General features: G+C 49.8%; 1 protein-coding gene and 1 long non-coding RNA gene across 6 annotated transcripts in view; one reads left to right on the top strand and one right to left on the bottom strand.

The window, feature by feature from the left end:
• The window catches only part of MAPRE2 (microtubule associated protein RP/EB family member 2), a 151,143-nt gene that overhangs the window by 130,484 nt on the left and 4,035 nt on the right, over positions 1–16,624 (top strand). For 4 of the 5 annotated variants that reach the window (XM_026496174.4, XM_057313143.1, XM_044382940.3 and 1 more), the window contains 2 exons: positions 7,670–7,809; positions 12,007–12,165. In XM_026496174.4, the coding sequence (XP_026351959.1) occupies positions 7,670–7,809; positions 12,007–12,165 (299 nt within the window). Of the gene's footprint in view, positions 1–7,669; positions 7,810–12,006; positions 15,687–16,624 lie in introns of those variants that run through there. The other variant, XM_057313142.1, reaches the window with a different exon arrangement.
• LOC130543930 (uncharacterized) lies at positions 3,149–16,238 on the bottom strand. The gene is made up of 4 exons (XR_008959704.1): positions 16,152–16,238; positions 15,676–15,816; positions 9,548–9,703; positions 3,149–5,982 (listed from the first exon to the last, which is right to left on the bottom strand). It is a non-coding gene; the product is annotated as an uncharacterized LOC130543930 (long non-coding RNA).

Raw genomic sequence — 16,624 nt, 5'->3', positions numbered from 1 at the left:
CCACCTTCCCCTCTCTCGGGTCTCTGTTCAAGTCTTTCTCAGTGAGGCCCTGAAGTAAGGTTACTCCTGCAGCTGGCGCGTCCCTTTCAGGGAGCCTGGAAGCTGCGACTGTGGGGTTGTCACGAGAGATGGAGGCTTCTTTGAGGAGTGGGACTTTGGAACCAGGCCAGCCCCCCCCCCCACACGTGCCGCTGTGGATCTGCCGCCTCGCGTCTGTGCCGATGGCTGCAGGACTGCCACCAACAGGGACACTCAAGTGTCCTTCTGAGGGGGCCTGGGTCTAATGAGGCCCGTGGAGGCTTGTGGGTCTGAGTGAGGAGTTGAGACTGGAGAGAGACGAGTGGTGGACGCTCAGGTTCCCTGGAGTTAGTCCTGCAAACAGCGGCTCACCCCTGCCCTGCTCTTTCACTTTTCCATAGCATTTACTTGCTAGTTTATTACGTTGTTAATTATCTAATTGCCCCTGTTAGAATATAAATTCCCCCAAGACTGGCATCTTCTGTTTCGTTCATTGATTGATCCCAACTGTCTATAGCTTGCCAGGTACACAGTAGGGGTTCAGCAAACACGAGCCGTGTGAATGAATGAGTCAAAGTAATTTAAGAAGGATCACAGAGGGGGCGCCTGGGTGGCACAGCGGTTAAGCATCTGCCTTCGGCTCAGGGCGTGATCCCGGCGTTATGGGATCGAGCCCCACATCAGGCTCCTCCACTAGGAGCCTGCTTCTTCCTCTCCCACTCCCCTTGCTTGTGTTCCCTCTCTCGCTGGCTGTCTCTATCTCTGTCGAATAAATAAATAAAATCTTTAAAAAAAAAAAAAAAGGATCACAGAGACTTGGGCTGCAGCCTGCTGATTTTCAAGATAGAGAGTAAATGGAACGGGAGAACTGATGCCTTGGTGCCCACTGGTGGCTTGTGGAATGAAATTTTTTATAGAGGTTTTCTTGAAAATGAGTTGGATTTTCTTATTACTTTAGCAGGTTAGTTTTTATTTTGCTAGTATCTAGAAATGGGAAGCCTGTGTACTTCATTGTTAGTTGAATCACCTCTCATCTGCTGAGTAATACTAATGTGAGCTAGCATTTATTGAGTACCTACTATGTGCCAGGCTCTTGTGTAAGAACTTTGCGCGTATGAACTCACATACTGTTCCCAGCTCTGGGAAACAGGCACTGCTCTTCCGGTCTTCAACATCAATCCGGCGGCAGCCCAGGTCACACCACCCAGCCAGTAGCAGAGCCAGGACTCCTGGGAAGGCTGCCTGGCTGTAGGGCCCCACACTTAACCACTGCCTCCCTAAGGGCAAGACGAGGGATGCCCATTTCCAGACCAGATCTTCGTTCCCACATGGTTGCCATGCTTCGTGCGAGGCTCCAAAGTGCTTAAAAAAGGAGCTGCCCACTTTTACAAGCTGGCGCTGATGTAGCAAAAAGGAAGAACCCAGCTTTGCCACTGGCTGCACTGGTGACAGAAGCCTGAAGGGCCATGAACTAGTAATTTCCGAAAAACAGAGCCAGCCTCTCAATAACCTCAAGAGGCGGGGCATCCCGGAGCCCCTGCTGATGTTCCCTTTGGACTGAACTCTGGCCACTGAGGTGCCTTCCTTTTTTCACCCTCAGAGAGCAGATGACAGAACCTACAAAGGGAAGGTGTGGAGCCGTTTTTGAAGGAAAGGGCCAGCTCTTGAATTCGCAGTCATCATAATTGTGGGGCGCGGTCACTCGTGTTGCAGTGTGACCACTCTGGTGTCTGTTTTGTCACTGAGGAACCTCTCTTCCTGTGGGAGTTCACTCTTCCCATCAGTCCAGCCCCATACTCTACCTCCAGCAGTGGCTTTATTTACTTTCATTTTAACCAAGTTCATTATCTCAGTTAACAATTAAAATCTCTTCACCAAGGTAAAGAGGATAAGGAAGTGAGGTCAGATCTTGCACAAATAACTAATCAGTGTTGGTACGATGTATCTTCTGTCAAGTTTCAGGTCTGTGGGGGTTTGGTTTTGTTTTTTAAAGGTTTTATTTATTTGAGAGAGAGAGAGCAAGAGAGAGATTGAGAGAACGAGTGGGGGGAAGGTCAGGGGAGAAGCAGACTCCCTGCTGATCAGGGAACCCAAAGTGGGGCTCGATCCCAGGACCCTGGGATCATGACCTGAGCTGAAGGCAGACGCTTAACTGACTGAGCCACCCAGGCGCCCGGGGTTTTGTTTTTGAGCTATAACTGACATAAAACATAACAGTTTCCGGTGTACAACATGAGTGAATGTGTAGATTGCAAAATGATCACCACAGTAAGTCTCGTTAACTTCCATCACCACACGTAATTACATTTTTTTTCTTGTGATAAGAACTCTGAAGATCTACTCTCTTAGCAACTCTCAAACAGTGTCGTGACATGTCACCACCTTGCTGTACATGATGTCCCCAGACTGACTTCTTTTATAACTGGAAGTCTCTACCTTTTGACCACCTTCACCCATTTCACTCACCCACTCCCCAGGCCCGCCTCTGTGGGGTTTTTACTTGAGTGAGGAGGACCCGGGGGTAGAGAAGAAGCTGGGATGACCAGAAGACTGGTTGCTTCCTGAGTGTGTGCCATGTGCACGTGCACGCGCGTGTGCACATGTTTTTAATGTCTCTGTGGTTCTTGTCAACAGTATTAACGTCATATTTTTAGCTCCTCTGTTTATGACTTTGGCAGAAGGAATACAGCAGATTAAGTGAGAAGAATTTTTAAATTCCATCAGAACCCCGGCCATGAAGGATAAAGCCAAGTAAAGTGCTTTTCTTTGCTTTAGCGTTATGAATTCACTGGGCCTCATATGCCCGAAATATAGCATTTTCCATAAACATTAAGCTACTAATTATTGACATTAGACACAGTGATACTGTGGCTTCACTGAGGCAATGAATGAAGCCACTCTTTGTTTTTTTTTTTTTTTTACAACTATGGTTAAAATGTCTTAGAATCATATTTATACATCAAATCCTAAAGGCATTAATTAAGACACAACTGCTCAAAGACTAGCATTGTAAATCATGTCCATATCCAGTGAGTAAAGTCAGAGAATTACAGGGACTTGTACAGAATTTATGTCTATTTTCCTCTGCTTCTGAAACTCCTTTTTATTTTGAAAGGGAAAATTAGGGAGAGAGAGAAAAGCTTGAGGGAAAAACAATTCTTGTAAAACAGGGCTACCACTAATTATGTTTTCAGGACATCAAATGCAGCTTGAAAAAAAAAATGTTGGAATGGTCGATAGCTGCAAGGAAGAAAATCTATATCTGCATTATAGCTGAAGTGCTGCCCTCTCTTTAAAAGCCATTATGTAAATGTTTTTCATGGAAGCATCGTTGAACAAAGAGGCATGGGAAGGCACCGAAGTGAAGTCACCATGAACTTGGGTGCATTCGGGGCAGCAGGAAGGCAGCTACTGAGGACCCTAATCTCTCAAACCAGGATTAGATGCTACCAAGGACATTATTGGGTCATTTCACAAAGCTGGAATATAAATGACAGCTTACATAAAAATGACATATCAATGTTAAATTTGCTGACATTGATAATTATAATTTTCTCAGCACATCCTTACTCTAGCAAACGCAAGAAGGCCGGGCACCCCGGAAGCTGGGTACACTTCACAGTATGGTTGTTTGGAAGGAGACAGCAAAACTGTCAAAGTGAATAAACAAAAACATAGTTCTTAACTCTGATGAGTGTCATCTACTTTAGGATACTGTTTACTCTTCTAAAAAGTAAACCATGAAATTCTTAAGCAGAATGAATGAAAGACTTCATTTTCATTTTTGTAAGTTTCACTGTTTGGTATTTCTCAATGTGATAGCCGTGAGGGGTAAATTACTTCCATATCAAATGGCAGCTTGTGAGGATTTAAAGAGCTCACTTTACATTCTTTTGAAAAATGAGCTTTTACTTTAACCCTTTAATTGTGTAGTTTCTTTTAAAACTTGGAACTTCCGAAGACACTAAGATCTTCTGTACGTCTTTCCTGTTCTTTAGTTTTGTTGTCCCTTAGGAGGTCTGTAAATGCACAGGTGACTGGCCCTGCCCGCTCACGCCTCCTGCAGCAGACGTTTTGTCCCCTCAGTGATCACTTTCTTTCCGAACAACTGAATCAGAATTTCAAACCCCCTGATTTTAAATTTCAAATACTAATTACTTCATCTGTAATTAAATTGTTCAAATTCATTTTCCATTCCTTTGTCCGGCCTGTGAGTGACCGTCCAGGGCGGGGTGGAAGCGATTCTTCCCTCCCATAAGTTAGCAGGTATGGGTGCTAGAGTGTGGACCCCATGCCCTCTTCTCCACCATCCCTGCCCCTGCCCTGCCACAGAGGATGCCAAGTCTGATTTTCTTTGTTTTCACCATTCTCCTCTCCGAGAGATCCACCAGGTAAAAGACTGGGGCTCCATGCCCCAACGACCTGGACGGGATCCATGAAACACAGTGGCATTTTTAAGGCAAAGAGCCTGACCCGCTGGCTAGAGCAAGCGATGCAGTTCCTCAGGAAGAGGAACCTGCAGCCATTCTGGCCTATCCCATGGGAGCCGCGCAAATGTCTGCTGGGGCCCCCTGTCCCTCTGCCCGCCAGCTTCCCCTGCTTCTTTATAGTTCTCTCCCCTGGTAACATGGTCTTTCAGGACGCCTCGGCTTGCCCAGGACCCTTCCTCTTTGACTTCACATCCAACGTTCAGGTTTTCTTCAAGCTGCCTTTGATGAGGTCCTAGAAATATAATCCATAATAGCTTTGTTTTACAAGCAGTCAGTTTCTGTTCCTTCCGTGTTTTTCTTTTAAAATTTACATGAGACTGGGTAAGGCAGGGTACCGGAATGGGCGAGGACTGTATGTCAGCTCCTGCACCCAGCCCCATCGTGGCTGCTGACCTGCTTGGGGAGAAGGGCCAGGGTGGGTCAGGCACTTGCCATGGAAGCCCCTGCTGCAGGGTTGTTTCCTTCGGAAGAGGCCGAGAACGTGGCACCTTCCTACTCAGGGTTAACCCTAAACTGACTGAATGTCCCTACTTGTACTTTGTCTTGATCCCAAGCGATGACCGAAGGGAATCTTGAAACCAAGTAAGAGCTCACCTTGTGGGAGGCCCATGATGTTTTTGTTTGGTTTCCTTCATGTGTTGCTGGCTTTTGATGTTGGCATCATCTCGAGCCTCCCCTGGTAGGTTTACCCAGGATGGATACCTCTCCTAGGAGGCGTTTTAATGTATTATAAAAACTTGTATTGAGTGTCGCCTCTGGGTCAGGCATGGAGATTGGCCTTGGGAACATAAAATGGCAAACAGAACAGATGCAAGTCCTACCTTGCTGTGTTGAAATCTCACGGGAGAACAGGCATAACTAGAGGGCTGGACCATTGCAGCGGACAGGCGCTGTGGCCTGCCAGAGCAGCAGGGAGGATGGGACACTTAGTCACTTGAAGGAGGGGAAGAGGAATGTTTCCAGCAGAAGGGTTCCAGCCTGAATCCTGCTTTGTGGCCAGGTAGCCAGAACGCTGCCTCGTCCCTGAGAATGTTGAGTGTGGCCGGGCCTGGGCGTTCTTATGCCGCTGTCCCTTCATGAGACCGTGAGCTCCCGGAGAGCAGGGATCTCCCGTATGACATGGTTCATGGTAGGTGCTGGATAAGCATGTATTTAGTAAATAAGAGGTGTTGAACATTGTCTTGAAGCTGCTTTCTGTTAGACTTTATTGGTATTCAAATATGACATACTGCTTATAAAAAGGTCTGAAGTAACTTGATTTTCTGGAAGCTTTTTCCCCAGCAAGGCTGGTTGGTAGCTGCCTTTGGAGGAGGCCCTTGGCCAGTCAGCGTGTCCTCCCCCGCCTCCTCTGCTGTTACCCACGTTTTCTTTATCCTGTTGGCATGGCCTTTAGAGAACCTGGCCAGTGGGACACAGAAGTGGTGCTCCAGGAGTATTTTCTGTGGGCTTCTGCGGAGATAAAGGATCCTTGCAACTGTGTGGAAGAAGCAAAGCATCAGCTCTCTAGAATTTTGGGGAAGGTCTGCATAGGCCAGGTTTCCAGCTCCCTGGAGATTGACCTTCGGATACTCAAACTGTTTTAAGTAGATTCCCAATTTGATTTTCATTTTAAAATACAGTAGGCCTTTTCCTAGAAATGTTTAGAAGAAAATTCTTTTTTCCCTTGTAACAGATTTTAAAGGGTATGATATTGCCCGTGCGGCTTGAGGGGGTGTGTGATTTTGCATTTATAACCAAGGACTCCAGGCACCTGAACTCTTCCTGTTTGCTACTTTATAATTAGGAGATCGGTTGAAACTTGTAACTGCTGTCAGCACACTGGGCTTCAGTAGCCCCTGCCTCTTTCTGATGCACTGGTACTGATAAACCGTGAAACTGGAAACCACAGAACCAAGTTGTATTTACTGGTTCATGTGTTTATTTCAACATTTGTACCTTTACTAAATATACGTTCAGCCAGGCGTGGTGCTAAGTACTGGGCTTACAAAGGTGAGGGACACTGTTTCCTTGCGCTGCAAGAGCCTTCTGGAGGAGCAGAGGGTGTGGGAGCGTGGTGGGGTTGGACGGAGCACCTCCCCCAGGCTGAGCTGCCACGCGGTGGAGACTAGGTGGCCCCCAGTAATGACCCTGCATTTCTTTCTTTCTTTTGAGCCTTTCCTAGATCAGTTACCTTTGTTGCAAAATTGTGATTGTTCCAGTTCTTATGTTTCTTCTGCATTTGCTAGCTGTCCGTGTTCTATAAAGATCTTCCTATCCTCCCTCCCTCCCTCCCTCATCAACTAGATTTTTATTTATTCAATGCCTTACAGTCCATTAGAGCCATTATTCTTTTCATACATAAAACTGTGCAAGTGTGGCTGAGTCAGAGGCACCTTCACGCCCGTTCACGTTAGACCGTGAGCGCATCCTGCTTGACACAGGAGGGCGTCCCACCCTGTACCTTCCCTGCCCCTCCCTTGGAATCCCCCACCTCTGTGCCGGTAAAATTCAGAACAGGAGCACAGCGCTGCTCTGGAGACGTCATTGCTCCCAGAGGCTTTCAGTGCCCTGACCTAGGAAACCAAAGAGGAAAGAAGTATGCCCTTATACTGATGTTTTTCTAAAGTATTAGTTGGAAACTCGATTATGGTGATGCTTCGAGGTTATCTAAGAACATTTCCTCTTAAAAAAAAAAATCTTAAAATCTCTTAGTATGAGTTGTTCTTCTCTCTCCAGAGGGAGAAAGGATAACTTACTCTCATACTGAGAGAAAAAAGTGCTCAGAAAGATTAAATAAGTTGCCCAAGCGGATCCTGTCGTTGTACTGTGCGCACTTTTTCTTTTCTTTTCTTTAAGATTTTACTTGAGAGAGAGAGAGAGAGAGAGAGCATGAGTGGGGCGGGGGAGGGAGCAGGGAAAGAGGGAGAAACAGGCTCCCCGCCGAGCAGGGACCCTGGGATCATGACCTGAGCCAAAAGCAGATGCTTAACCGACTGAGCCCCCCAGGCGCCCCTGTGTGCACTTTTAGTAAGTGTATGTATGCTACTTCTGTGATCCGAAGGGGTCACTGGGGGTACCTTCTATACTTTTTAGTAAACTCCTCTTATATCCTACATGTGCAATAGATTTAAAAAGCATCCTTAATGTTGCCAGTATTTGTAATCTGTTCTGGTTACTTTCAGGTGCGGCTAAATCAAGTCCGGCATCTAAGCCGGGATCCACACCTTCTCGTCCCTCGTCAGCCAAAAGGGCTTCGTCCAGCAGCTCAGCATCCAGATCTGATAAAGATTTAGAAACACAGGTCATACAGCTGAACGAGCAGGTAACTCCTCAGCCCTGGTGGGGGGGGGGGGGGTGGGCAAGCGCCTATGGGCCTGAGATAAGGAACGGTGGGCAGTGGTTTCAAGCAAGTAGGGATTAAAGGAATTGTTCAGACAGATAAAATCAGTGGCCCACCAGGAATAAAAGATGATAGAACTCGAAGCTGTACATTAACACAGAAGGACAGAGGACTCAGCCCTGGGTAAATGCAGGTTCGTAGGCCAGCGTCTCACTGCCCCCCCCCCCCACACACACACACCTCAGGGCCGGTCACGAGCTCCAGGCTAGACCTCGGCCTCTGTGCCCATTTCTGGTTCAACACTGGAGTTAGGGGTAGTCTCTCTTCCTCCTTCCTTTACTTCAGCAACTATGTGTCAAGCCTATTCCATGGGAAAGACCTTCCCCTGCCTCGCAGGACTTACAGCAGTGATACGGGGTAGGGGATTATGCCAGCAAAGTGGACACCTAACACTTGCCACAACAGCAAAGTTGGGTGCCACAGAAGCACCGAATACTGGGGGGTCAGAAAGGCTTAACCTTTCTGAAAACAGAAAGGCTGTTTTAAGCTGAAAAATGTTCTTTTCTGTCTAAATCTAGCTCTCCTGTCATTGAAATTTTCAATATAAAAGTGTAGGTATGCTGTCTACCTAACAATAACTCGTTTTGCCTGAGATTGTATGTAGTTTAAAGGTAATAAAACCATTGGTAGCATAAGGCCCGCAGCAGAAGCCATGTCCCCTGACCCCGAGTTGAGAGTCCTTTATCCTGGCTGCTCCCACCGCTGGGAGAGGAGTCTTTATTCAGGGTTCTTTGGCTGTTCCCAGCCAAGTGGCCGGGCCATTCCTGGTGATTAATCTGATTCCTGATGAGCCAGCAAGAGTCTGGAAACAGTTTTTGAGATAATTGTATATTTGCAATCAGGAGTCTAGTTTAAAAGCAGGCGGTTGCTTAGCTAGGGTGTTTCTTTATAATTCTGATCACTTTAATGAAAACGATGAAACCTGAAGTCATCCAGTGGGTAGGACTTTGATTTAGAAACTATGTAATGTTCCAGCTACCTGCCGCTTCTCCGTTTGAACCCATATGGAATTTCCAGTAATAGGTTCTTCTCAAATAAAAGGCAGGTGGGACAGCCATAATGAGCCATGGGCAACATGCCCAAGGCTCCAAGCAAATCAGAGTAGACCTAGAGAGAATCAGGCATGGGTCTATGACACTTCAGATTTATAACCATTTCTCCTTAGGAACCCAAGTTCTTTTGATATCTTTATTACCTCTTTTTCTGTCACCATTTCTCTCCTTCCCATGGTCTCCCTCTACCACACCCAAGTTTCCAACCTTCCAACCCCAAGTGTAACCACATAGAAACCTTGAGATCCTTCCTGCGCTTCTCCCATTCGGCCTTAGCCAGCCGGACCCACTTCCTCTCCTTAGGGCTGGCTCCGTGCTCCCATTAACTGTCTGGTTACACAAAGAGCCTCCCATCCCCTGGGGACCCAGAGCTCGTCCTGCCATCCAAAAATGTAACTCTAGAGGGGAGAGAGGGAGAAGAGCGAGAGGAGCTTTCCAGCGGTCCTATAATTCCTTTATTCCAAAGGGCTTCACTCCCCCACCTGCTCCCCCCAGTACATCAAGGAGGGGTGTGTCTGTTCGCCTCGCCGCCCCCACCCGGTCCCTCAGAGGGAAGGTCACACACCCTAAATTGTGAGTGTTCAGTCCGCAGTTCGCTGAGCACTTACTTCAGATCCGTACCCGTGTTTCTGTTATGGCTCCCTCTGTTTTCTGTCCTGGTAGCCTGCAGGGTGGCTCGCTGACGCTGGCGGGTAGCCACAGAGGCGTCACTGTGCTGGGACAGAGGACTCCAGGACGAGGAAGGGCTGGGTGGAAATGCCTGGCTAAAGAGTGAATTACGGTCATAATAGAGGAAGCGATGAGTGCCATAAACTTGAAGAATTCTCATTTACTTGGCCTCCTGCCCCTGTTCAGGCGGTCTCCCATGACATACTGTAAAAGTACCACTGTGCTAGACAATTCCAGTGATAGAAATGAATCAGACAGGGGAGGGGCGCCTGGCTGGCTCGGTCAGTTAAGCATCGACTCTTGATCTCAGCTCAGGTCATGATTTCAGGGTAGTGAGATGGTGCCCTGCATCGGACTTCCTGCTGGGGGTGGAGCCTGCTGAAGATTCTCTTTCCCTCTCCCCCCACCCCTGCTCTCTTTCTCTGTGTCTTAAATAACAGGAGACGACGACATAACTGAAATCCCTAGGGCTGTATGTGGAGAGTGGGTTAGCAAACAGGCAGTGGGGTGGGGTCACCGCTGTGCTCAGGGAGCCCTGGGGGCTGGAGAGGACCCACGGTGTGCGGATGCCGAGAGGGAGTGGGGGGCATTGAAGGAAGAGAACTTGCCCTTCTTCCCTCTTGCTCTGGACTTACACGAGGGCCCATCTCCACTGCTTTGGCTTCTGCGGCAATCCTTGAGGGTGCAGCATGGCATCGGTCTTCATGAGTGCGACTGCGAAAGTGGAATTCCCTTGCCGGCTGATCTGTCCTCGTACGCGTCAGCCCTGTCGGTTTTTACTAGAGCTGTTTAGAGCTGCTCGTGTCATTTGGTGCATCTGGAGTACCACCAAAGGCCAACCTGGGCTGGATCTTCCTACAAAAGCCTCAGCCTTTCGTATGTCGTACAGACCAAAGCACTCTCGAGAGGCAGCAAACCTAGTTTCCGTGGGTTGAATGCGTCCAGAGACCGTTCTTGCCTCGTCCAGGGAGAGCTGGCCAACTCAGACACCTGAAGTGCCACCGATCTGTCTACTGGCACCAACACAAGCTTCAGAGGGACTCTGTGGCCAAGACTCGGGGTGGGGGGGGAGGGTTGGTTTGTTTTAAAACAAGGAAGGATTTCTAGAATAAGGGAAGTTTTCGTTTTCCTGTACTGAAGGCTGCTGGTTGCCTTCATTTCCTACAAGTGTCCCAACCATGGTAGCAGCAGCAGGAGGAGTGAAAGCGAGCGAAGGAGGCTCGGCCGCCTTGTGAGCAGCATGCGAGGGGGTCTGCGAGGTGAACGCTGAGGGGCCGTATCGCTGAGTCTTAGGCCAGGTGTGCAGGAAGGGGACGGACACTGCCTGTGCTCGGTGTACGTTGGAATGGAGCAGTAATTCCAGGCAGATAAATCTGGTCCTTTGTACATGCTATTTATTAGAGAAGAAAATTTCCCCTTCCAAAGGTAATTTTTAGAAATTCTATTAGGGTGACTTTAGTGCACTGAAGGAGAGATTTCACCCGAGGAGGGCCATGAAAGTTTTAATTTACCTCCTAAAGAACATTGTCTGCATAAATCTAAATGCACAAGGGGTTTAAAAAAGGGGGGGCTTCTCAGCAGGAACGGGGGTGACGGTTTGGGCCTGTGTGTAGCTGCTGTGCCCACACAATTGGGATTTGAGACCCAGTCTGTTGACCCCATGCTCAGTGTCCCTTCAGCCCAGGTGACACTCTTGTCTCCTTCCTGGCACCATCTCTGTCATCACTGTGAGAGACCACACAGCCCTTGAAGGTTCTGGAAGCAGCATCCAGGGGCAAAAAGGGAATGGGGGGTTGTTTTGCAGGGGGGAATGACTTTCCCATCTTCCTCTCCACCCCCAACCCCACCATTCCCTACAGTGTCCCCAGAACCAGAGGAGTGAAGACCGGTCCACTGAGCTAGGCTCTCCATCTCACCCAGTTTTCCTTGTGTAGCTAAGACCCAGTTTCTCAGTAGAAAGCATTTGTCTAGTGTGGCTCAGGGACATTTTTGAAGGGATCCCAAATGAAGCGTGGCTCTTCATGCAGGTTCCCTGAAGAAAGAAGGGTCCTCAAAATACATGTACGGTAAGCACAGTGGCAGCCTCTCTCCTCTGCCTCCCCTCCCTGCAGAGAATGAACAGGGTAGGATGTGCTCTAGCCTGTGTGAGCAGGAGACGAGGAAAGCTCACTCGGAGCCCGGAGGCAACCGTGTCGAGCAGAACGATCCGTCCGACAGGGGTTATGAACAGTCAGTTGGCAGAGGGCATGAAGTCAGACCGTGTGGCCCAGGCTCAAGGTCCATCGCACATCTCTTATTTCATGTTTCAGGTCTTTACAGGCAGGCGAAGTCAGTCACGTTTCTTATACTGTTTTGGGGGGGGGGGGGAGGTCTAACTTCTACCCTCACTCCCTTGCAGGTACATTCATTAAAACTTGCCCTCGAAGGTGTGGAAAAGGAGAGAGATTTCTACTTTGGCAAGTTGAGAGAGATTGAGCTACTCTGCCAAGAACACGGGCAGGAGAACGATGACCTCGTGCAGCGACTAATGGAAGTCCTCTATGCTTCGGACGAACACGTAAGTGTGAGGAGAGCCCTTGACTGCTGCGTTCTAAAGCGACGTTCTTGGTCCAGGTGCAGTGATCAGTGTGCCTTCGGGTGCTGCCCTGGGATTCTGAGAGTTAGGACTCAGCCAATGTATTTGTGATGCCCAGAGGAGTAAGTATCATCATCCTCACGATCCGTTGACCCGTGCTCGTGGGCTGTGCCTTCATGAATTCATCTGGGAAGACATGGGTGGATGGGGGTGGGGGGGGGAGAAGAGGACTGATTGACGCAGCCAGCTATCAAGTGGTGTTCAGCTCTGAGCAGCTGAGCAACAAGAATGTGTGTAAGGATTCTTCATGACAGAGCAGAGTATGGTTAGAGGAAGAATTCATCTAGATGTTTTTCCCATCGCCAGAAGCCCCACAACTGCCTGTTTTTATTTCATCACTGGTTGTCTTGGTTACTCATTGCCAGTGCAGACCAGCACTATGCAACAGCCCTTAGCTGAAAAATATTTTTAGAAGGCCTCCACTGGGGTGTCTGGCTGGCTCAGTCGGAAGAGCATGCGACTCTTGATCTCAGGGTCATGAGTTCAAGTCCCATGTTGGGTATAGAGATTACTTAAATCTTGAAACATCGAAATTAAAAAAAAAAAAAAAAGTAGCCTTTTCTGTGGGGAGGACCTGGCTATCAGGGCTTGCTACTCAGGAGTGCAAGGAAGAGGGTATGGGAGGGGGACCCCCAGGGTGTGGATTCCATCCTGGTGATGGAAAGCAGGTGTGAGGAACAGCAGAGGAACGAGACTGTCCAGAATCAAGGACAGGAAGGGAAGGGGTGGATAAATGGTAGAGACGAGGTCAGGTACCCCCAAGTCTGCCTGTGCAGGGAGTGAGGGGCCCCAGCAGCAAGGCAGGGGTGGGAGCCTGATGGAGAGCCCCCCCTGGGCCAGGTGTGAAAGAGGGAGCTGGGGTTTCAAGCGCAGCCCTAGGCCAGGCTGAAGCTGGTGGTGGAACGGAATCTGTTGGACCCAGAGGCCTGGGGCCACTCCCTGGGTGCTGTGGGGGAGTTGGGTGTGTTCGTACTTCGACAGAATGGGGACAAGTCACAGGCAAGTTTACTTTATGACTTATTCCAGCCCAATACCAGACAAATGTTTACTCCATGGAAGATTTGAAATCTTAGGGATGAAAATTTCTAAAATGGCCCAGGGTTTGAGGACTCTCACCGTGTTTTTCATTCCCTACCCCTGGCCCAGATTTTTTTTTTTTTTAAGCTGCTTTCTCATAAGTTTTCACTGGCTCAGACTGTAGATCTTGAAGCCCTGAGAAGCTTCCTGTCCAGATCCGAGAGGCAGTGATGGCTCCACAAAATACGGTTCTCGGTGTCTTCAGATCTGCTGGCAGGAACGTCCTGATTTCGAGTGTGCCTGCGCCAGCCCGAGGTGCTGGGTGGTCTGTCAGGGACCGCGGGAGGTACGGTCATTCTCTCCCGAGCTTGTTGGGGGCTACCTCGCCCGCAGGCCCTAGGGCGCGGCGAGTCTGAAGGACCAGGCCTCCTGCCAGAGGAGGGCGGCGGGCAGCAGCAGAGCGTCCCAGCCCTGTACTGTCGGTGGGAGGAGAGCCCTTCCGACGGCGACCTCAAGCCAGGTCTTGTCCCGAGAGGGAGTCCCTGTGCAGGGGCCGGCTCAGGTGACCTCCACGTTCAGAGTCGACAGGGCCCCCGAGTTCCGGCTCACGGCGGGCAGGGCCGGCCCTGGGGGAGAGCTCCTGCCCTCTGCGTGTGACTTCTGGGGATTCCGCCTGAGTGCCTGTTCTTTGGTTAAACACCGATGAACCCTCTGTTGCCATTGCGGGGGCAGGTATGTGCTGGAGAGGCTTCTTCTCTCAAAGTCGTTATTTGGTGATGGCTGGTCTTTGATTCTCGGAGTCAAACACTCCTAGTATAGAAGGTTTGGAAGATGTGGAAATCCAGCTGGGAGTTTGCTTACAGAAGTAAACAGGGGCAGTACATTTCACGGTTGTAGAAGCCTAATGGAAGTTTCCAAAGCAGATCACCGGACAGCTGTCTAGTGCCCCTCTTTATCATTCTCAGGATCTTCTTCCCTTCGGGGCCACAGGTGTCTGGACTTGGTCATTGCTTAGCTGCGGCCGTGTCCATCCATCAGCTGAGGTGTGCCTGCTTATGTGAACAGGCACTTAATTCCTGAGGTACTGTCACCAAAGTCACTGTTGAGGGACCCAGAGATTCCTCCCCGCTCAGCCAAGAGCTCTAGGGAAGAGCCTGTGTTGCTGTCATTGGGTGTACAGAAGGGGGACAGGGCCACCGCCTCAGCGAAGGACTGCTACCGGGAGTATGTCAGGTCTGATACATGTGGTGACAGGGACATACATGTGAGGTGAGCATAGAAAGCGGAGAAGGACAAGCAAAGACTTCACAGAGACTAGGACGTTTGGGTTGGATTTGAAGAATGAGGGGGAAGAGCAGCAGTTAGAGCTCAGGGAGAGGACTGTTCAGGCGGAGGAAACCGCGTGAGCACAGCCGTGAGGAAAGAACGGCGGGATGTGGCCCGTGTGAGCGGGGGCAGGCGAGCCTGTCGAGGGCCACCACCTCCATCTAGGAAGTCAGGAGCCCTCGGAGCTTCTTGATGACCTGTCCTCCTCCCTTTGCCCCATGTCCCTCCTGTGGTAGGCAAGAGCCTTCTTCAGTACAGTCTTCGTCTTCTCTTTCTGAAGATTATTATAAGCGTGAGGAACTAGCAGCTCGCTGATGGCTAAGCCTTCAGAAAGACAGGATCGTGTGCTGCGCAGGCACGGGAGTTGAGCACGTGCTACTCCAGGCCGTTGTCTGGCAGAGGTTTTGCCTGGCCTCCTACTCAACATGTGTGTTTAAGTTCTTCCTTCTTATATGGGGCATAAGAAAAATTTTTTCCCGTGAGCTTACACAACGTGGTATGATCTGGGAGCCCTGGGCTGCCTCAGTGTTCCAGATACGTGCGGCAGACGTTCACACCGCCTTAACTAACTTGCACCCCTAGCATTAGCAATCCCTTGGTAAGCTGGGAGGTTTGCTCTTTATCCTAGTAAGTGTGGACTGGGGTCCACGGTTCCTGCAGGTGGATGACGTCACAGTGGGACCTGCCCTGGGCCCGCTGGAGCCCACAGCACCCCCTGGCTCGACAAGTAGGAAGGGGAGAGCAGGGGTGAGGTCTGATGTCATGGGTTTTTGGTCCCGGAGCTTGTTACAGGCCCCCACCGTATGTGAATCCATGTCTTTGACTTTTGGTGCTGGGTTAGCCCCATTAGCCCACAGTTAACTCCCAACTGTGCTGTGAGCAAACCCGATTTTCTATAAAATGTCACACAGATCTGCATTCTGAGGTCTCCCGTGCACGCTAACACGCACTAAACAAGGGAGGCCCGCGTGAGACCTGCCCAAGTCCTAGCAGTGGGAAAGGAAGGCACCTCACTAGCCGTAAAGAGTTATTAGGATGATGGCTAAAACACGGTCCTGCGCGCACCCACGCAGGGCTGCGGTGCGTTACCTGAGGAAGCCGAACCAGGAGGTGGAGCTGAGAGGAGTAGCTGATGCTGGGGTGAAGGCAGGGACAGCAGCTTCCAGAAGGAACATGTGGCAGAACAGACACCGGGAGTTCCCAGGCTGCCACTAGATTTCTTTTTTGCTCCTGGATACGAGGGAGAACACGTATTGGAAGGGTCCAGTGACTCCTTGTCCTGTGTTATCCCCACAAGAACTGCTCCCCTGCTCCCACAGGAATGCCACTGTCAGCGGAGGCACTAACTTGCGAGGGCCCGGGGGCCCAGGGATGAGTTGGCAGAGGGGGAGTGGGAGGGGACATTCTGAGGCCAAAATCAAATGTGGTTAAGTCCTGAGGGCGTGGGGAGCCCCCAAGGACAGCATCACGTGGGCAGAGCAGGGTATCGAGCCTTGGCACAACGGCTGTGGAGTAGTTCTGGGGGTGCTCATGGGGGGGCGGTCCTGGGCGCGGGCAGAGCTCACCGTGACTAAATAATAGGCCTCTTCACCGAGCCAGTAAGGGACAGAACTAGATTTGAACCAGGGGCTTCGATACGATGTTCCTTTCTCCTGTTGTCACAGAAAAAGTTACTTTTTAAAATGTTTTCACTTCTAGAATATATTTCAAAGAGTTCTCCCACCAAGAAATAATAGTTGCAGCTTACAATAGGTATCATGAACCAAACCTTCTAGGCACCTTACCTACTTGAACTCCTTGACTCCTCTGTTGAATTCGGGGACTCTAGGGACTCATGGATCAGTGAAACTCACTGAAAACGGTTAAAGGGGTTCTCCTGTTACAATCCTCCATTGCTAAGGCCTGCTTCTGCCTCTTAGGAGATAAGCAGCATGGGACCTTGGCTCAGAGGGTCCGTCATCTGTTCCTGGGTCCTCGGGGATTTCTTCTCAACACAACCTGTACCGAGTTGGGAAGTAAAGCGAGGTGTGACACAGAT

Source organism: Ursus arctos, unplaced genomic scaffold, assembly GCF_023065955.2.
Source record: "Ursus arctos isolate Adak ecotype North America unplaced genomic scaffold, UrsArc2.0 scaffold_17, whole genome shotgun sequence".
NCBI lineage: Eukaryota > Metazoa > Chordata > Mammalia > Carnivora > Ursidae > Ursus > Ursus arctos.
This window is presented reverse-complemented; position numbering and strand designations above follow the sequence as displayed.